The sequence below is a fragment of the Coregonus lavaretus genome (genome assembly GCF_964263955.1).
Source record: "Coregonus lavaretus genome assembly, chromosome: 1".
NCBI classification, from domain to species: domain Eukaryota; kingdom Metazoa; phylum Chordata; class Actinopteri; order Salmoniformes; family Salmonidae; genus Coregonus; species Coregonus lavaretus.
This window is the reverse complement of record NC_139988.1, coordinates 50,850,094-50,871,595: the sequence shown is the minus strand read 5'-3', so window position 1 is coordinate 50,871,595 and position 21,502 is coordinate 50,850,094. Positions and strand designations below refer to the sequence as shown.

General features: G+C 41.8%; 2 protein-coding genes across 2 annotated transcripts; one reads left to right on the top strand and one right to left on the bottom strand.

The window, feature by feature from the left end:
* The first annotated feature begins 1,438 nt into the window (after positions 1-1,438).
* Positions 1,439-3,202, top strand: cst7 (cystatin f). Its single transcript, XM_084175948.1, has 4 exons — positions 1,439-1,542; positions 2,115-2,272; positions 2,687-2,809; positions 3,002-3,202. The coding sequence occupies exons 1-4, from the start codon at positions 1,488-1,490 to the stop codon at positions 3,104-3,106; spliced, it is 441 nt and encodes a 146-aa protein (XP_084032074.1). The 5' UTR covers positions 1,439-1,487; the 3' UTR covers positions 3,107-3,202.
* Positions 3,203-4,124: 922 nt separating this feature from the next.
* LOC311127902 (adipocyte plasma membrane-associated protein) lies at positions 4,125-11,858 on the bottom strand. The gene is made up of 10 exons (XM_084159801.1): positions 11,572-11,858; positions 10,696-10,812; positions 9,599-9,714; positions 9,113-9,205; positions 8,561-8,680; positions 8,137-8,311; positions 6,779-6,913; positions 5,630-5,822; positions 5,151-5,354; positions 4,125-4,585 (listed from the first exon to the last, which is right to left on the bottom strand). Exons 1-10 carry the CDS (start codon positions 11,661-11,663, stop codon positions 4,580-4,582), a joined length of 1,251 nt encoding a protein of 416 aa, XP_084015927.1. The 5' UTR covers positions 11,664-11,858; the 3' UTR covers positions 4,125-4,579.
* Between the last annotated feature and the right edge of the window lie 9,644 nt (positions 11,859-21,502).

Below are 21,502 nucleotides of genomic sequence, written 5' to 3'. Positions count from 1 at the left end.
GGGTCTCCCGGTCGCGGCCGGCTACGACAGAGCCTGGATTCGAAACCAGGATCTCTAGTGGCACAGCTAGCACTGCGATGCAGTGCCTTAGACCACTGCGCCACTCGGGAGCTGGTGCAGTGTTAATGAGTCTCCAGTCCTTCAGCTCAAGTAGCAGACAAGACCTGCTTTATGAGGTGATACAAACCCATGGCAGGATTAAACAGATGGGTATTCAGATAAGATTTACTTGGGTTCCAGCCCATGTGGGGTTGGAGGGGAACGAGGCGGTAGATGAACAGGCTAAACAAGCACTTAGTAGTGGGGATGTTGATGTTGAAGTGTGAAGACTGATATATACTACGAGTGGCGCAGTGGTCTAAGGCACTGCATCGCAGTGCTAACTGTGCCACTAGAGATCCTGGTTCGAATCCAGGCTCTGTCGCAGCCGGCCGCGACCGGGAGACTCATGGGCGGCGCACAATTGGCCCAGCGTCGTCCAGGGTAGGGGAGGGAATGGCCGGCAGGGATGTAGCTCAGTTGATAGAGCATGGCGTTTGCAACGCCAGGGTTGTGGGTTTAATTCCCACGGGGGGCCAGTATAAAAAAATATATATATATATATATATATGTATTCACTAAACTGTAAGTCGCTCTGGATAAGAGCGTCTGCTAAATGACTAAAATGTAAATATACAGTGATGGTGCAGAGATGGCAGGAGCAGTGGAATAGAGATAATAAGGGAAAGGCATTTATTTCAAGTACAGAGGAAAATTGGGGAGGGGAGGACAGCAGGAAGAGACAGAAGAGAGGCCAGTTGAATAAGACATTAAACGTGATAGGAAAGCATCCATCAGGAAAGTGTGATTATTGTCAGGAAATAGACTGTGGAGCATGTATTGCTACAGTGTGGGCAGTATCAGAGAGGATGAGATTTAGTATGAGGGAGAAGGGGATACAGGAAATTAGTTTAAAGAGTATATTGAGCAGAGCGTCATTAGATATATTCTCAAATATGTTGTTATCTTTTTTAAGAGAAACGGGGTTGGCAGGTAGGATTTAGTTTATCCCTGTCTCTGGCCAACACTCCAGTGCGGTAGGTGGCGGTAATGCACCATAATGTTGGATGCCAACCGCCGATAAACCCCCACTAAAGAAGAAGAAGATGAAGCAGAAGGACTCTGTTCATAGGGAGCTTTAAACCAATTTAAGGCCAATTCAAAATTGGTTGTGGTTCTTTTATTTTATGTACTAATTATATATAGGTAAAGCACCACCTTTCCAAGTAACAATTAATGAAAAATAATGTTCTGTTGCAAAAAGATTAGAGAATGTCAATCAAAAGACTAGTTTGTTCAGTTTTCTCTATTGGCTGCACCTGCTAGTTAATTGGTTGTCTTGTGGAAGTAGGGCCATGGTAAGTTTTGCTAGGCTGCAATGTGTAGTGCAAGTGTTGCCTTACAGGAAGTAAAATAAACAGAACAGTGTTGAGAAATCTCCAACAGGCATGGGGCTGAGTTATATGCTTCTGCTCTTCTCTGGCTTGTGCCTGTGCTCAATTGGTAAGATCTTCTTTTAATAGGATGAAATTGTCTGTGTTTAGTAGAAGTTGGAGGATTTGCATGTCATGTTTGAAGCCAGTTGGTTATCTTGGTTTTCTTAGGATCTGTGGATTTTGTCAACTTACGTCCACAATTAACAATTCTGATTACTTTACCATAACATAATCACACAATGTATGTAATTACAAAAATGTTGAATAATGAGTTGTCTCTTTGATCAGTAGAAATGCATGACAGTTGATCATTCTTGTGCAATAATGCAGCTATATCCTGTTGACTAGATTTCTGTTAGTATTAGGCGGTTATGGCTTGGTTTCAGTTTGTTCGTGGGGAGTCAGATTTCTCTGCTCATGTTGGTTGACTATTTATCGGTATGAGAAAAATATTGTGTGGCACTTGCCTTTGGCTACAGTTCTGACTTTGAGTTGTTGCACGGTCTTGTGTAAGCTGACCTAATTCGGTGTTTATAGGAAGAGTGTAAGACCTGTAGAACCTAAAACCTGTTACTCTAATGTAGCAAACATTTTGTGAATGTTATCTTGTGTTCAATTAGCACTTTTTGTTGTTTCCAGTCAGTTGCCACAGGTTTGTGCCTGGCGCGCCATATAATATCAGCACGAATGACAAGGGGGTCCTAAAGGCAGTGCTTCATGGGACCTATTCATTTAACAATCAGACCAATGATGCTTTCCTCTTCAAGCCATTTGCAATTGAGAAAGCAGAAAGACAGGTATGGAGGACTTACAATAACTGACAATTTATACTGGAGTAGTCCTATCGAATGTGTTCCATATGGCGTCGAAATAAGGATGAAAACTATGTTGAACTGAATAAGTTTATACTTCGCTGGTATAGTCCAACTATATTGTGAACTATACCATTTGGCATTGTTCTCCAACTCGGGTCCTCGAATACCCCCAACAGCACATTTATGTTGTAGCCCTGGACAAACTCAACTCATTGAGGGCTTGATGATTAGTTGATACGTTGAATCAGGTGTGCTTGTCCAGGGCTACAATAGAAATGAGTACTGTTGGGGCTACTCAAGGACTGGAGTTGGGAAACACTGGCGTATGGTTCACTATAGTTGGACTATACCAGTGAGGCATAAACTTCTTCAGTTCAACATAGCTTTCTGTTACAGATTGTAAGGGGACTCAAATACATTATGGAAGTAGACCTCTCACGGACTGTGTGCCGCAAAAACAGACACAGCGACACAGACCTGGCCAACTGCAAGTTCCAACCAGATGGTTTGTTACAGCAGGTATTGTACAGTACACATTTTTAGTATAGAAATAAGTAGTGCATTGAATTTAAATATGATACATTATGTTGAAGTTGTATGTATAGCAATTGGGTGAAGATCAACACTAATTTTGACTGGCGAGTGGATCATAGCTGAAAGTCAACATTGTTGGAGTGATTCATTATAATAGAGTGCATGTTTGTCTTTCAGACCTTCCACTGTGACTTTGAGGTTTGGACTATGCCTTGGCTCCACTTCATGAAGACTACCTATTTTTCTTGCAGTCCATCTGACCGACCTTCAACTTCTCCATGAAACCCAATCCTTCATGGTTTCAATGTTCTGAGGAAGTTCCTTAGCCATTTCCCTCTAAACATGATCATAACTGAGCATTTTCATTTTTCTAAATAAAATTGAGCCTTAACGTATGGTATAACAATGGCAATTACCATGTTTCTTGAGTACCAATATGTATTTTAGGGTAACTTACACAGCTACAACAACCTAAAGCCACCTAACCTTGTAATCCTCAAATAAAATGGTAGACTGCTTTGTCCCTTGCAAATTATACAATGAATTATAATTAATCATGTTTTGGCCTGAGTTAGGGTCTACACAGACTGATACATTCGGATCAATAAAATCCTAAATCCCAAACTGGATCGTCATATCCGTATGAAGGAATGAATAGAACATCTGTGCAGATGTTCTGAGCACAAACGGAACCTTGTGAACAAGGACTTGACAACCAAGCACAATGATATAAGCCCATCTAAACTTGTAGAGATTCCATCCTTTTTACGGCCCGGATTATCATTCTTCCTCAGCACTCAGTGACCTGAATCCTTTGAAAAGCCTGGTCTTGTGTCTGATACAGCCTCTAAATCATTCAAAGGCTCTTATGAAACCAGTGCAGCACCAGCAGCGTCTGATCTTGAGCGAGTAGAGAGCCAATGAGGCTGACACTGCAGCAGTGGAGGGGCCCCTCCTGCAGAGGGCAGCCCTGGGAGGAAGCTCGCTGAGTGGGTTCGGGTACTCTCCTCTGAGCTCTCAGCAACCTCTTTGAAGCAGCACTCCGTGCACCCTCTTTTGATGAGGCCCTTGATCTGATGAGCTCCACTGGCTCTGAGGCAGGGGAGGGTTTCTATGTGCGCTCATGTCTACTGTACATTTGAGGCGTACACTGACATGAGACGACCTGTCCAACTGGTTTCTCTCATTTAAGACATGCAGTGGGTCAGTAGCAGGCTAAACTTTTATGGCAGTAGTATATAAACACTAAGTAGCTAAACAAACTAGAAATGTGCCATGTTTTTCATATTATTAGACAAACTGTTTTAAAACAACTGTTTTAATTCAAAGTAAGCTCAGCTGAAGGCCGGCAGCATTCAACATTGAGCTAAAAATGGACATTCCGTTAAGCAGTTGACAGTGCAATATACAAAAGCAGACAACAGAAGAAATCAGTATGAAGTGGCACTCCTAAAATAATACGGATTCAGTGTTCTGTATTTCTACTGATAAAATTAAGTCTGAAGTACAAGAATAACATTGTCAGTTATATTTAGGGGTGAGATTAGAGCTCAGTGCAAAAAATGTGTTCAAAGTGCAGATACGGAATGATTCACACAAACGAAACAAACAAATTTGGCACCTCATTTCAACAACACAAAACACAGACCTGAAAAACAATGTACCTTACAACATGGGGATTTTTGAGCAAACAATTTAGCCCAAGGAATGCTTGGTTAAATAAAAAAGTCCTTGAGCTCCAACTGAAACACACCATCATACCTGTCAACGGAAGTTAAAGGGTTAATAGTTAATTGTGGGCCGATAAGACTAGAAAGGATGGATATGCATCCCAGTCAAATGTGCAGATACTTAATGAAGACTAGCCCATGTTTTCCTGAAGCTGGCGATAAGCAATGCAAATGCAGCACATCAAGCATTAAGCCATTCTGATCAATTCTGATTTATTTGTTGTTATTGGAAAACACTCCTTTGGGAGAGACTAGGTAGGGAGGTGTTAGGTAGGCAGAGAGCAGTCTCACAGTGTGGAACATATCGTTGCTGTCTGATAAACCTAATTTCAATTTTTGCAACATTTTATTTTTGACATGTATCGAAAGCAGCAACTCCCCTCAATGTACTCTGAACATTTCATGACTATGACCAAGAACATATATTCAAAATAGCTTCTGAAGTTTCAAAATTGTATGTTTGTTAATGGGAAAATATGGCAGTTTTTTCCATTTCCTGAAAAGTTCCTGTTTTGGAGATGAGTGGTTTTCATCAGAAAGCAACGATATATGGGTTTTGTACGAGACAGTGGTTGTGCTCAGCTCCCTGGTCAAACCTTGCTGAGATCCAGCTTGCAGAGGTAAGGGGAGCGGAAGGAGCCTAGGTAGAGGTGGCCGTCGTGCTCGTGTGCCTCGCTGACGTAGGCTGCCACCATGCCGTGGGGGTCATGGAAACTACGCATGCACGCCCCGCTCTCCTGCAGCTCTATCACCAGACTGTAGCGAGGCACAAACTTCATCAGCATGTCCTGACTGAAGAGCTGCAGGGAGAGGGGGGAGGGATGAGTCATAGCACCAACACCAGACTGAAGTAGAGACATTCTAACAAACTGGTCTCATGGTCACAATGAATGAGGTATACTTTATGTATTCCTTCAATATTTGTTAGGCAGATTTCCAGCTGGCAAGATCCCAAACCCTTGAATGCAAAAACACCTAAGAACCAGACCAATAGGAATGAATACCAGACCAATAGGAATGAATATCAGACTCATATTCACAGTAAATTGCTATCACATCATGTAATATAATCTACCTTAAAGATTAGCTTCTTTATCCAGGGCTTCTGGGCCAGAAAGTCCAGCATGGAGAATCCAGGGTTGGGCCGCACCGCTGACATGGCCACCCAGTACCCTCCAGAGGAGCTGCGACGGATGTTGTCAGGGAAACCAGGTAAGTTGTCAACAAACGTGTCCATTCCTCCCTTATTTAGACCTGACACATGGACCCTGCAGGGACACAGTCAGACACACATTTGTGGAAATTCAGGAGATGAGGGAAAGAAAGTCAATTTTGTCATGCAGATGAAGGTTAAAATGGGTTGCCTTATGCTTATGGTATGTGTGACAGGTAACAGAGGTATTATGGGAAACAATTCAAAACATTTGACAAAACTCTTGTACGAGCAGTCTTCACAATACTTTGAAGCTGTGTTATAAAAAGACAACCCAGCTTCAGAGCTCTTAGCAGCAGCAGCAGGGGATTTGGCTCAGCAAACTGTCTGCATTGATAAAGCCAAAAGCAAATGCATTAGTTATGACTATTATAAACCAGTTTTGGGAGGGAGAAAATCTACTTGCTGGGAAAACCTAAAAGACCATTTCAAATAATAAATAAATAATGAACTTACTGATTTCTATTCTGCACAGTCAGCAAATCAAAAACTTCCCCAAACTGTCTGCATTACCATATGGGCTGAAATGAACAAACAATGAACACCTCCCTCCCACTCACCCCCAAAACAAATGCAGCAGGAAGGAAGGCCTCCCCCTCTATACCCACACTAGCATTGCTATAAGAGAAAGGACAAGCCAATTTTGTCTTTCTGCTCAGGCAGCTTGGTGAAGGGACTCTGTTACCAAGGCAACAGTGCACTTGCATTATTTATACACGTGAGGCTTGAGAGAATTGACTGTGCTCCCGGCAGGTTTAACAAAGTGTGCTATTACAAAGGCGAAATATATTCATGAAATCTTGATAAGGGAGAGAGAAAATAATAAAAATAAAACAAACCTGTGGGCGCACTAGGAGCACGTTCAACAAGCCGGCACCACAACAACCTAGCATCTGATGAAACATGAGATAACTACAGAACATTCAATCCCCTGTGGCCAGCATTTTGTCACTCAGTGCAGTAGTTAAATAAGGTTGGTTGTGTTGCTCAGGAGGATCAACTCTACAGTACCTGCGTATCCTAGCCATAGTAGTTTCAGCCACCAGCACAGACTCCTCATCAGGGAAAAGCTGGATCCCGTTAGCAAAACGAAGGTTCTCCATCAGCACTGTTACCTCCTTGGTCTCTGTGTCATACTCCAACACGCTATAAGACAGACAAAGGGTTACATATGGACAGCTTTGCTCAGACTTAAGGTTGTTGCCTTTATAAAGTGTTCAATTTCTTTAAAATGTAAGGTACCCGCATTATGTATCAACACAAATGCTTTTAAGTAAGGGATATAGCTTTCATTCTATAAAATTCATGATTAACATATGACAAGGCCCTATACCAGGGGTCTTCAACAGGTCGATTGCGAGCTACCAGAAGCTCGCAGCGCACCTATGAGTAGCTCACCAAACAATTCTGAAAGTACATGCAATTTTCAAGTGTTCCACCGTAAAATGTCATAAACAAATCTCACAAGTATCAGACACCGCAAGATCCCAGCTACTATCTAATCAATGCAACATTGACATTATCCACCCCTGGTTAGCCACTATTGGCTTAAAAAGCCAAACCAAACACAATATCTGCCAATTAATTTCCAGAAGTACTTTCCCCAAAACGTTCTCAATTAAATGTTAACTGCAAAGTAAGCTTACCTGACAGAAGTATATCATGAGTAAGTATATAATTTGTATCAATTATTTGTTATTTGCAAACTTTGTCATGAAATGAGCAGCAGCACAGAACCATCGCTAGATAGCACATTCCTCACTCGATGAGCAATTAAAGGGCCAGATGCGCAATTAAAGGGGAATTACACTCCAAAATCCAAATTTGTTAGTTTTCTTCCAGACATAAAATACAATTGTCTCCTGATGTGATTTAAGCATTGATATGGACTCAGAAGATTCAATTTCATTGTTTCTCTACGAACAATTATAATTTTGAGATTGAAAAACGAAAACATCTAAAACCAGGAAAAATACAACTGAGCGAATATAATTTGGGAAAATATTAAACAGAATTTGGGAGAAAACAATTACAGATTTTACAGGGCCCCCTTACAGTTGTTAATTAACCATTATTTTACCAGTTATATTGACAGAAAACATAGTGAACTACTTTCTCTTGTACACTAAGGACCCGGGGAAGAGTTGTAGGGGAGAGGAGAAGAGAAGGATGTGCCTATTTGAAAGCTAGAAAGAAATGAGTAGCTCACAACACCTTTCATTTTTTAAAAGTAGCTCTCATGCTAGAAAAAGGTTGGAGACCCCTTCCCTATATGCATAACATTTCAACAGAAACTCTTGACAAAGTAGACAAGAACTTGCTATTAGAATGTGCTCAAGGCTCTTCATAAATTCTGTGGTAACAGTTACCGTCCATCTGCTGTGGCCTCCATGATGAGATGAAGGTAGTCTCTGCGCTGCCACCTGCTGCTAGAGTCGGTGAAGTACACTTTCCTCCCATCCTGTGTTACATCCAGGTCATTGACAAAGGAGAGCCTCCGGCCCCCAACCATCTGTCCAGCCGACACCAGGTTGGTCACCTCACCTTTATAATGAGTCAAAGAGAGAGAGTTACATCACTAAAATGACTTGCATAATCCAGCACTTTTATTTTGAGGATAGTATTTTCAACAAAATTGATTATACTAAGTATAAGGTGAAATTGTTGGAAAACCTAAAACAAATATTTAATTCCTCGCAAAAAACAAACAGGTCTTTGTCACATTATTGATATTAAAATCTATCCTGTAAGGAAATAGAAAACTGTGATGCCATTGCTGTGTGTGCTGCTTACCTGTGACAGGGTTGACCTCGAACAGCCCCAGGTAGGCGTCGGCTACGAACAGGGTGCCGTTAGGACCCACTCTGATACCCAGGGGTCGTCCACAGCTAGGCTCCTGTTCACGGGATCCATCTACAATAAAAGTACATAACACAGTGGATATGAGGTATGTAAAGTAATTCATAATTTATTGGGTGCAATTATTTAAATCATTTTGAACAGGCTAATCTGATTAATATGAGCAAATACTTGGGTTAGAGCTCAGTCTATTCTTGACATGTCTTTTCAGTTTTGAGCCAATATGCTAGGCCTGTTGTGCATTAAGCCATCCTTGTTGTGTAAGCAGAAAAACAATCAATAAAGGTCATGAGTGAAATGCATCTACTAAGAGTTGCTTATGAATGAGCATTTGAAACTCCAGTTTTGAGCAATGGGAACTGTTGGGTCATTTGTCTAAATCATGTCATGTTGAGGGTAGAGACAACATTGTGTAATGAAAGCTTATGAAATCAGACGGACACAATGTGTGAGTAATCAGTTAGTCAAAGCCCCTTACTCACTTACCACAGGGTGGCTTGCCAAGTCTGGCTATAACAGTGATGCTCTTGCCCTCAATCTTCACTATCTTTCCATCAGCCGTACCAGTGTAAATCACATCTATAGAGAGAGATAAACAATCAAAATGTGTATTTAGATACTGGTCAAAAGTAAAGGCAATATGTTGGACATCAGAATAGAACAACCGTTGCAGAAGTAAACTAGTAAAGCACAAGTCAAATGTGACAATGTGTCATGCCAAATACCTGTCCGTCACTAAGACCACGCAGTATGTGCAGATTTGGAAACTTAAGCATCTGCTATTATTGGTCAACACCGCCATCCAGACAGCATTACCCCAGCATTGCCCCCTCAGCTTTGAACTATTAGACTGCTGTTACTGTTGAATCCCCACAAATTACACAAGCCCAAACAAACTGGGTGAAAGATATGAAAGACATTGTCATGTGGCGAGACTCCAGCTGGAATACTCTAGCCTAGCCTCATACTGACCTCCAAAGTTAGCAATAGACTCTGGGCCAACAAGCTGGTCCTCAAACAGCCGCTCTGCCTCCCTCAGCTTAAAGTTGGCCTCGTAACACCCAGACATAAGGGGCGGCTCATTGAGGCTGAAAAGACAAGAGGAAAGAAATTAGGGAAAATAATCAGTATGAATCACTGATCAACACCCTTGTCCCAGTCTAGCCTTTACCCTGAAGCCTAGTGCTGTGGAGAAATAAGAGAGGACATCCTTGGCCCCAAGACCTCAGAATGGATCATTAAGTGTGGATGCAGAATTGAGCAATGAATTCTAATGAGGAGAGGGAGACGCATGCTATTTGGTCTGAGGGGCAGACTGGTAATAAATTAGATCAGCTTTGTCTATGACCCAAGGCCATTGTGCAAGTAGGGACAGCAAATCACTCAGCATAATAGCATTAATAGAGAATGCAGTATTTAGAAATGTGGCTATGCAGTTGTGGAGACATAGGGGTTGTTGTGGCAGAGGCAGTGGGGATTCTGGACTGACTGGAAGCGCCTAAAAGAAAATTGCAACCGTGCATTCAAACTTTGAGCCGAGTGCCTCATCAATCTTTCTTCAATCAATAATTAAGCAATTACTGAAAAAGTCATGTTTGGCTAAGCATTTTGTCTTTGCATCAGAACATCTAGGCCTACATGATCAATTCTATTGATAAGGGATGACTGAAACCATTCTACATACTGACATTATATACTACCTAATATGTATGTTATACAAGTAACAGTGGAGTGAGATCTGTGAGAAGGACTTGTGCTACACATGTACAGAACAGTTTCCACAAACCGACATCCAGAAAGTTAAAAAGTAAGCAGAAATGTTGACTATGCAGACTGATTCTAAAGTATCTTGTAGTAAAGCTGATTAAACAGTTGTTGATGTGCCCTTGAGCAAGGCACTTAATCCTAATTGCTCCTGTAAGTCGCTCTGGATAACAGCGTCTGCTAAATGACTAAAATGTAAATGTTAACCTTCCTTGAAGTCAATACATTTCTGAGACATTAGAGTGAACATGATTCTAAAGACCAGGAGAAAAAAGAGAGAAGGATTTCAATTCTTGACAGCTCACCTGAGAAGCTCAGGGTGAATAGGAGACTCAAGCAGAAAAAAGACTACAAGCAATGGAAGGATCAGGCATCCTCCCAGGGTCACCAGGATCACACGGAATACCTTTCCACTATAGGTACTGGGAAAAACAAAACATATAACAAATTAAAGCCGCCCAACACTTTTTTTATACAGCTGAGGAAATGTTACCTCTTCAAATTCATAGGGCTCTAGATGCAAGGACTGAGAGTCTATGACATTCATATGATAAATATTTGTAAGCCATACACTGTTGGTTTACGTTGTTGTTGTCTGTAAACAATGGAGTAGGCCTATAACCTTTATATTTTGGGTTATAAGTTATGACAGTTGTGTTAAGCTCCTGAGGCATAGGGCTAAGTTATATTCTTCCAAGAATCAATGGGTATATTGAACAGATTCCCAGATCCCAGACTGTAGCTTTAATATCAATTTGTTATTGGGTGTTTGAAGAGATCCATGAACTCTGGTCAACAGTGGATGATACAGTACTCAAACATACACACAGAATGCACATGCATCTATTTTCAGAGAGAACGCATCTATGAAAAACTTGAATAGGCCTTACTATCAATAGCCTACACTAAGTGCATGCTGGTCAATGCGTTCTCCACTTATTACTGACAGTTTGGTTCATACCATGCATGCATAATGCAAAGTAATTGCATAGTCAGTGAGTGTAAAACTGACCTAGATATGGCTTGTTTACCTCTGCATCTGCCATCAGCTAGGAAGCGCAAATGAGAATCACCCAGTCTGATACACAGTGGTTGATTGTGCATCTGTGCGTGATGCAATACTACAGTAGCAAGGAAAGCAGCATCTGATGTTAATATCAATACTGAGTAAAATAGCTTACCTGGTGCCCTTGTATTGGGGTTCCTGTAATTCGTCTGTGATGATCTGTGGTCTGTTCAGTCTCCTGAACCGCAGTCCCTCTGGCTCATTCATATTGAAATGAGACTTCTTCTACTATGACTCTATTATCCAAGAATTATGTTTCAAGTAAGAAGCTCGCTACATGAGTAGGTAGATAATTTGATTGGTTGTAAAGACAGACAAATACAGGATATCGTAGGGATATCTACAGTATTCGACGAGCCTTCCCACTGGACAGCTTTTTCGCAATACGCATTTTTTTCTTCCATGTCAGGCGAGAGCTGCCGTCTCTAAATCATTGATGTTCAACGCCACCTTCTGTTGTGGAGTGTGCACTACAGACCTTTTTTTGAGACGTCATATCGCCAGAGATACTGGATATAATGACGAGATGCTTATGTCTCCGCCCTAACAATGGGATTCGTCGTCAATAGAGCAGAACGGCGGGCTGTCAAGCTCCCGCCTATTCCTCTCTTTGGATTGGTGGATACATCTCATTATTTAAATACTTTTTTGAATATTCGATGAGGGGTGTTGACGTCAACCACCTGTATTCAATGGAGAGTGATATGCCATGCTATTTTCATGAGTATGCATCACAGGAGGTTGGTGGCACCTTAATTGGGGAGGACAGGCTTGTGGTAATGGCTGGAGCGGAATCATTGGAATCGTATCAAATACATCAAACACATGGTTTGATGCCATTCCATTTGCTCCGTTCCAGACATTATTATGAGCCGTCCTCCCCTTAGCAGCCTCCACTGGTATGCATAGACTGTTTCGAACTCTGATATAAGGTGTTTTTTCTCAAAGTTGCCAGGATGTGAAGTGCATCACACTTATCAGTACACTCGTAACAACCTAAGCATTACGAAACTTCTATTAGATCAAATAAACCTCACAAATCAAAATAGCAATTCATTTTTTTCTTGACTAAATTCAACACTCTCTCATTGCCCCTGCCCTGTGGTGATACTGATGATTTGTTGCCACAGATGGTTTGTTTACATAGCAGGTTAGGATAATTAATGTGTCAGGTTAGGAGAACTAATGCAGCAGGTTAGGTGAATTAAAGTAGCAGGTTAGGAGAATGGAGTTAAGGTTAGGAAAAGGGTTAGGGTTAGGCTTAGCTTGTCAACAACTGTTGTCCCCGACGCGACCACTAGATGGAGGTGTAGGCCTACTCCAGGGGTGAACGTAAGGAGGTAAGGTCTGGTACTGCATCCCGGCAAAATAAATAGTGGGGGTACGCCGTACAGGTAAAACAAAACAAATTTTTTTTTTAAAGAAAATGTCAAGAAAACTGTAGGCTATTACACCATCATTTATCATTACCGCATGTCAGAGGCATGAAAAATGTGCGAATGGACTTGAAAACAGGTGGTATAGCCTAGGCTTCAAAATGTGATGTCGTTCGTCAAGAACACTGAAGTTTTGCCAAGGCAGAGATGAGTGGCCGACACCGAGACGCGCGGACAGCAGTGGGCGCATAAATTCTGGCCTACTGACAATTGCCAAATGTCATTAGGTCTACACTTTTTGGTGTTTTGTGTAAAAGACGTCCCTTTCCATTCCAGTGTGTAGTGGCTTAGCATGTCAATCTTGGTGGGGAAAACAAAACAAAAATTTGGGGATGCCTGCCAGCTAAGCCACTACACAACACAACACTAAACAATTCATTAATTGCACTATAACGGTGACAAATGCTGCCCACAAACTGTTAGGGCCTACATAAAGCTGTCCCAACTGCAGAGTCCCAACAGCAGTCCCAACACCTTACCACTGCTACACCTGGCTATCAGCGGAGCCTTGTCTGGCAGCGAAACAGTTCATTCAGCCTAATTTACTACCTTTAAAAAAAACATAGCTGATATGGCTGACTTGCTTAAAAAAATGTGGTTTCTACTGACAATTTAGATGTACAAACTGTGGCATAAGGGGATGACAAGCGGATAAGAGGCAATCCATAATTTCAATTAAAACATTAATGAGCGAGCTAGGACGGACGTAGTCAATATAACTATTTGTTTAGCACTTTTGAAATGTACAGCGACAGAATTCAGAACATGGGCCGTTCTTACAGTGTTCTCCCTGTACACCAAGTCAGAACCGTAGGATAAATAAAGGGGGCATATAAGCAGACAATAAAAGCTCTTCCAATATTCTATGGTTACATTTCTCTATAACAGGTTATAGGCTACATGTGCACCACCAAGTCAGAACAGTAAGCAAAATTAAGAGGGGAAAATATACCAAATTGTTAGGGTGAGGCACATGGGCTGCTAACAGCTTACTACACAACATACACTCACATTTACATAATTTAGCACACTTAGTATTACTTTCTTAGCTACAGTATACATACCTCCCTGGCTTATTACATAATTTATGCAGCAGAATACAAGACATCTTTGGACTCACCTTGTTGTGCTGTGCTCACTTGAACGGGAAGGTTTCGTGGCGGTCCTTCGTGGGCAAATTTTGTCATCAAACTGTCATCAAAGTCTGGCATTCTCTGGATTTATGGTGCTTTCAAGACAACTGGGAACTCTGAAAAAAACATGGTTGAATCATGATGACGTCAGTGATCTTCAGGTCGTAGCTCTAGAAAGAGGCAGAGTTCCCGACTTACAATTCCGAGTTGGATGACGTTCAAAACGTATTTTCCCAGTCTGAGTTCGTTTTTTCCCGAGTTCCCAGCTGTCTTGAACTCACTGAAGTCAGATTTCCCAGATCCGAGTCAACAGTTGTTTTGAGTATGGCAGAAATCATGCTGGATTGACAGCATGGCCAATGTTGAATGTTTATAATTTTAAGCTTGGAAAGGAGACCCTTAAACCCAGACTTGGGACCACACAGACACTCCACTGAATAACAGGCTAGTGATTTCTTTGCAATGCTTGCAGGTAGCCAATGATTCCATCCAAACCACTCATTGTTGAATTTGCGATTTCCAACTTGTTGTGTAATGTTGGCTGATGAGCACCGATATGTTTTATCTATAATTTCTCTTCATATGACAAGGATTAAAAAGGATTTGCCAGTAGATTGTCGACTTGATTAATGATGATGACTGCTAGCTAAGATTTTGAAAGTATGATGTTAACATGATCAGTCCAATCAAAGCTACTGTAGATATAACGTGATTTGACGTCATTTTATCTGTGGCCAATGACCTTGAGCCTTCTTGGATGGGTACTTCTAATGTAACTCTATGGCAGCACCCAAGGGGCTTGAATTTTCGCGCTCTACCCTTAGATTTGGTGGTAACTAGTGTCCCCATGAGTGACAGAACACTGAGCCAATCACGGCGCAACTAGAGAACATTACCAACCCGCTGGCTGCCCCACCACAGAAAGCACTGAGCTAGGCTGAAACACCTGCATTTTGGAGCTTCCTTACTCAAGAAAGCAAAAAAGAGACCATGTTTGTATGCGGCTTTATTAACTAAATTATTACAGTGGGGAAAATAAGTATTTAGTCAGCCACCAATTGTGCAAGTTCTCCCACTTAAAAAGATGAGAGAGGCCTGTAATTTTCATCATAGGTACACGTCAACTATGACAGACAAATTGATTTTAAAAAATCCAGAAAATCACATTGTAGGATTTTTAATGAATTTATTTGCAAATTATGGTGGAAAATAAGTATTTGGTCACCTACAAACAAGCAAGATTTCTGGCTCTCACAGACCTGTAACTTCTTCTTTAAGAGGCTCCTCTGTCCTCCACTCGTTACCTGTATTAATGGCACCTGTTTGAACTTGTTATCAGTATAAAAGACACACTCCAAACTCCACTATGGCCAAGACCAAAGAGCTGTCAAAGGACACCAGAAACAAAATTGTAGACCTGCACCAGGCTGGGAAGACTGAATCTGCAATAGGTAAGCAGCTTGGTTTGAAGAAATCAACTGTGGGAGCAATTATTAGGAAATGGAAGACATACAAGACCACTGATAATCTCCCTCGATCTGGGGCTCCACGCAAGATCTCACCCTGTGGGGTCAAAATGATCACAAGAACGGTGAGCAAAAATCCCAGAACCACACGGGGGGACCTAGTGAATGACCTGCAGAGAGCTGGGACCAAAGTAACAAAGCCTACCATCAGTAACACACTACGCCGCCAGGGACTCAAATCCTGCAGTGCCAGACGTGTCCCCCTGCTTAAGCCAGTACATGTCCAGGCCCATCTGAAGTTTGCTAGAGTGCATTTGGATGATCCAGAAGAGGATTGGGAGAATGTCATATGGTCAGATGAAACCAAAATATTACTTTTTGGTAAAAACTCAACTCGTCGTGTTTGGAGGACAAAGAATGCTGAGTTGCATCCAAAGAACACCATACCTACTGTGAAGCATGGGGGTGGAAACATCATGCTTTGGGGCTGTTTTTCTGCAAAGGGACCAGGACGACTGATTCGTGTAAAGGAAAGAATGAATGGGGCCATGTATCGTGAGATTTTGAGTGAAAACCTCCTTCCATCAGCAAGGGCATTGAAGATGAAACGTGCCTGCGTCTTTCAGCATGACAATGATCCCAAACACACCACCCGGGCAACGAAGGAGTGGCTTCGTAAGAAGCATTTCAAGGTCCTGGAGTGGCCTAGCCAGTCTCCAGATCTCAACCCCATAGAAAATCTTTGGAGGGAGTTGAAAGTCCGTGTTGCCCAGCGACAGCCCCAAAACATCACTGCTCTAGAGGAGATCTGCATGGAGGAATGGGCCAAAATACCAGCAACAGTGTGTGAAAACCTTGTGAAGACTTACAGAAAACGTTTGACCTGTGTCATTGCCAACAAAGTGTATATAACAAAGTATTGAGAAACTTTTGTTATTGACCAAATACTTATTTTCCACCATAATTTGCAAATAAATTCATAAAAAATCCTACAATGTGATTTTCTGGATATTTTTTTCTCATTTTGTCTGTCATAGTTGACGTGTACCTATGATGAAAACTACAGGCCTCTCTCATCTTTTTAAGTGGGAGAACTTGCACAATTGGTGGCTGACTAAATACTTTTTTCCCCCACTGTATATATAATTTTACATTGTTTGCAAACTGATATGTGACACGTATTAATGCCAAAACAGGCAACCCCCTCAAAAAAATGTGAGGCTCAAAACAGGTGGGGCTCTGCCCTGAATGACGGGTCACCACTGTTCCATTCACCACTGTTTGGAGGCTAGAAATATGTTGCGAGTGGATGAACGTGCGCGGGTAGCCGAGTAAAGGAGCCCTTTGAAGTGATTGTTTGACAATCAGATGGAAACTGCTTGTGTTTATGCAACAATAAAAGGTAATACATTTTAAAAGTTAAAAGACAAATCTTTACGACTAGGCCCACAGAGATCCTATTGAATTAATAGGGATTCTATATGTAATTCTATGATTAGGCCCATAAAAAATGTTGGTGCATGAGGTCCCATAACGGGAAGATATTATAACTACTTTCACCCCTGGCCTACTCCATCTTGCCACAATGGTAGAAATATAAACAAACCACTTTCTTAATAATTAATTATCTGCTTAACGTGGACAGATTTTGGGCAGAGTAAATAAACCCTCTCGCTTCGCCTCCTCTTCTCTGATATTACATTTTAGTCATTTAGCAGACGCTCTTATCCAGAGCGACTTACATGAGCAATTAGGGTTAAGTGCCTTGCTCAAGGGCACATCGACAGATTTTTCACCTAGTCAGCTTGGGGATTAGAACCAGCGACCTTTCGGTTACTGGCACAACGCTCTTAACCACTAAGCTACCTGATATCACCCAATGCAAACTTCCTTGCCCCATGGCCATGAATGATTACATGTGACACTGGCTATGTCCCAGTTATATTCCTCCCTCCCAAAGTGTGCACTTGTTCACTTTCCTTCACTGATTTGAAAGGTATGACTGGTATAACAAATCTGGTGGAAACCCATGCCTCTACAATTCCAATGCATTTAGGGCAGATTTTCTAAATTTTGGGTTTAAAAAATGCATCATCTGGGACCATTGGGTAGGCTACTTTAAATTCCAATGTGTTTTGTATTTTTGTTTATTTTCACAGTTTTTGTGTTGTCGGTGGTTGGTAATGTTAAAGCGGCAATCTGCAGTTGCTACATCAATTTTTTGACTTATAAATTAATGATATGTACCCATTGATTCTTGGAGAATATAACTTAGAAATGCCTCATGAGCTTTGTTCAACTGTCATACCCCATCAGAACCCAAAATATGTTTTTTTTACTATAATGTTTGTAAACAAAGTAAATGCAAACAAACACCGTATAGCCTCAAAACATGGTTAATACTATCATATTGATATTATGGATGGTCACTCCTTGCATCCATAGCTCTGTCTATGAATTTAAGAGTGGTAACAGTTCTCCATCCACATCCCTCAGCTTTTTACCAAAACAGCGAACACTTTGTTATTGTTTCAACTGCGGATTGCCCCTTTAAGCAACTGTGATGTCACAATGCACATACTCCTGGGGTGACTCTGGTCGTGTTCTCTTGCTCAGACGTTGCATGCGTCAACCAATGGTTGCGTGCCATGTCATTGACTGTCATCGACTGACAGGTTGCTATAACAGATGATGTGATTAGCTGATACGTAAAATACCTATCCAGGTGTTGTAAGATCTGGCATGTGTCAGCAACACCTGGGCAGAGGAATGCACCCATTATTTGCTGTTGCAGAGCAGTTCAAACTGCCAGTAGGGGAGTTGTAGCAGTCTGACTGGTCCTCCACCCTAGTGTTCTAGGCGGAGATCTTTGGCTTCACTGTTTGAGTCTGCTCAGAGCACCCTGAAACAAGTGATGCTGGAGGTAGGCTGCTCTACAGGAACTCTCTCCTACAGAGTGACCACCTCCTCGCACCTGGGGAAGACGGCAAAGGGCCAGGAGAAGTCTCCGCTCTGACAGGGGTCCCCTCAGAGCAGTTTAAATTGCCAGTAGGGGAAGCAGCAACCTGACCGGTCCTCCACCCTGGATTTCATTTACATTTACATTTTAGTCATTTAGCAGACGCTCTTATCCAGAGCGACTTACAGTTAGTGAACACATACAGTGGGGAAAAAAAGTATTTAGTCAGCCACCAATTGTGCAAGTTCTCCCACTTAAAAAGATGAGAGAGGCCTGTCATTTTCATCATAGGTACACGTCAACTATGACAGACAAAATGAGAAAAAAAAATCCAGAAAATCAAATTGTAGGATTTTTAATGAATTTATTTGCAAATGATGGTGGAAAATAAGTATTTGGTCAATAACAAAAGTTTCTCAATACTTTGTTATATACCCTTTGTTGGCAATGACACAGGTCAAACGTTTTCTGTAAGTCTTCACAAGGTTTTCACACACTGTTGCTGGTATTTTGGCCCATTCCTCCATGCAGATCTCCTCTAGAGCAGTGATGTTTTGGGGCTGTCGCTGGGCAACACAGACTTTCAACTCCCTCCAAAGATTTTCTATGGGATTGAGATTTGGAGACTGGCTAGGCCACTCCAGGACCTTGAAATGCTTATTACGAAGCCACTCCATCGTTGCCCGGGTGGTGTGTTTGGGATCATTGTCATGCTGAAAGACCCAGCCACGTGTCATCTTCAATGCCCTTGCTGATGGAAGGAGGTTTTCACTCAAAATCTCACGATACATGGCCCCATTCATTCTTTCCTTTACACGGATCAGTCGTCCTGGTACCTTTGCAGATAAACAGCCCCAAAGCATGATGTTTCCACCCCCATGCTTCACAGTAGGTATGGTGTTCTTTGGATGCAACTCAGCATTCTTTGTCCTCCAAACACAACGAGTTGAGTTTTTACCAAAAAGTTATATTTTGGTTTCATCTGACCATATGACATTCTCCCAATCCTCTTCTGGATCATCCAAATGCACTCTAGCAAACTTCAGAGGGGCCTGGACATGTACTGGCTTAAGCAGGGGGACACGTCTGACACTGCAGGATTTGAGTCCCTGGCGGCGTAGTGTGTTACTGATGGTAGGCTTTGTTACTTTGGTCCCAGCTCTCTGCAGGTTATTCACTAGGTCCCCCCGTGTGGTTCTGGGATTTTTGCTCACCGTTCTTGTGATCATTTTGACCCCACGGGGTGAGATCTTGCGTGGAGCCCCAGATCGAGGGAGATTATCAGTGGTCTTGTATGTCTTCCATTTCCTAATAATTGCTCCCACAGTAGATTTTTTCAAACCAAGCTGCTTACCTATTGCAGATTCAGTCTTCCCAGCCTGGTGCAGGTCTACAATTTTGTTTCTGGTGTCCTTTGACAGCTCTTTGGTCTTGGCCATAGTGGAGTTTGGAGTGTGACTGTTTGAGGTTGTGGACAGGTGTCTTTTATACTGATAACAAGTTCAAACAGGTGCCATTAATACAGGTAACGAGTGGAGGACAGAGGAGCCTCTTAAAGAAGAAGTTACAGGTCTGTGAGAGCCAGAAATCTTGCTTGTTTGAAGTTGACCAAATACTTATTTTCCACCATCATTTGCAAATAAATTCATAAAAAATCCTACAATGTGAGTTTCTGGAATTTTTTTCCTCATTTTGTCTGTCATAGTTGACGTGTACATATGATGAAAATTACAGGCCTCTCTCATCTTTTTAAGTGGGAGAACTTGCACAATTGGTGGCTGACTAAATACTTTTTTCCCCCACTGTATATATATATTTTTTTATACTGGCCCCCCGTGGGAATCGAACCCACAACCCTGGCGTTGCAAACGCCATGCTCTATCAACTGAGCTACATCCCTGCCGGCCATTCCCTCCCCTACCCTGGACGACGCTGGGCCAATTGTGCGCCGCCCATGAGTCTCCCGGTCGCGGCCGGCTGCGACAGAGCCTGGATTCGAACCAGGATCTCTAGTGGCACAGTTAGCACTGCGATGCAGTGCCTTAGACCACTGCGCCTCTTAGACCACTGCGCCTCTTCCAGGCAGAGACCTTCAGCTTTGACTCTGAGATAGCCTCGCAGAACTTTGAGGCAGTCTCTTTGTCATGGCCAAGGACTCCACCTCAGCCACCTCAAGCAGTCTCCTCTATGATGAGCTCAGCCGCCTCAAGCCGAGTCTCCTTGATGACGGGCTGGTTGATCAGGGAGGAGGCCACGGTTGCTGTCTGCTCCCTGTAAATGCAGGGCAGAATCTGCTCAGAGCACCCAGAAATTAGTGACTGGGCAGATCTGTCCTGGTTCAGTCGCAAATGAAGTTGAAAGACCAAATGACCTTGTTTCAGACCCTTTTTATACAGTTTAATTTGACGTCATGATAGCGTAATAACCTTTTTTTCCCTTATTTTTTTTTTAGGGGGTAGATCAGCTTTAATATTGCAGATAGATTGTGGCTTCCATCAACGTAATTTTCTGCATAATTTCAAATCCCCCACATATATTTTTTGTAAATATACAAAATATATACAGTGCATTTGGAAAGCATTCAGACCCCTTTACCTTTTCCACATTTTGTTACAGCCTTTTTTTTATAATCTCACCAATCTACACACAATACCCTATAATGACAACGTGAGAACAGGTTTTTAGAAATGTTTGCAAATGTTTAAAAAATCAAAAACAGAAATACCTTATTTACATAAGTATTCAGACCCTTTGCTATGAGACTCAAAATTGAGCTCAGGTGCATCCTGTTTCCATTGATCATCCTTGAGATGTTTCCACAACTTTTTTTTTTTTTTTCATTTGATTTGATTTAATTATTTTTATTTGTTCGTTTTTAATTTTTTCTTATTTGTTTTTTATTTTTATTTTTTTGGGGGGAATGGATCAGCTTAATATTGCAGATAGATTGTATCTTCTATCAATGTAATTGTCTGCATCACTTCCAATCCCCCATGTTTTTTTAGTTTTTTTTAAATATATATATACTCCCCTTTATTACTTTTCAACCCCG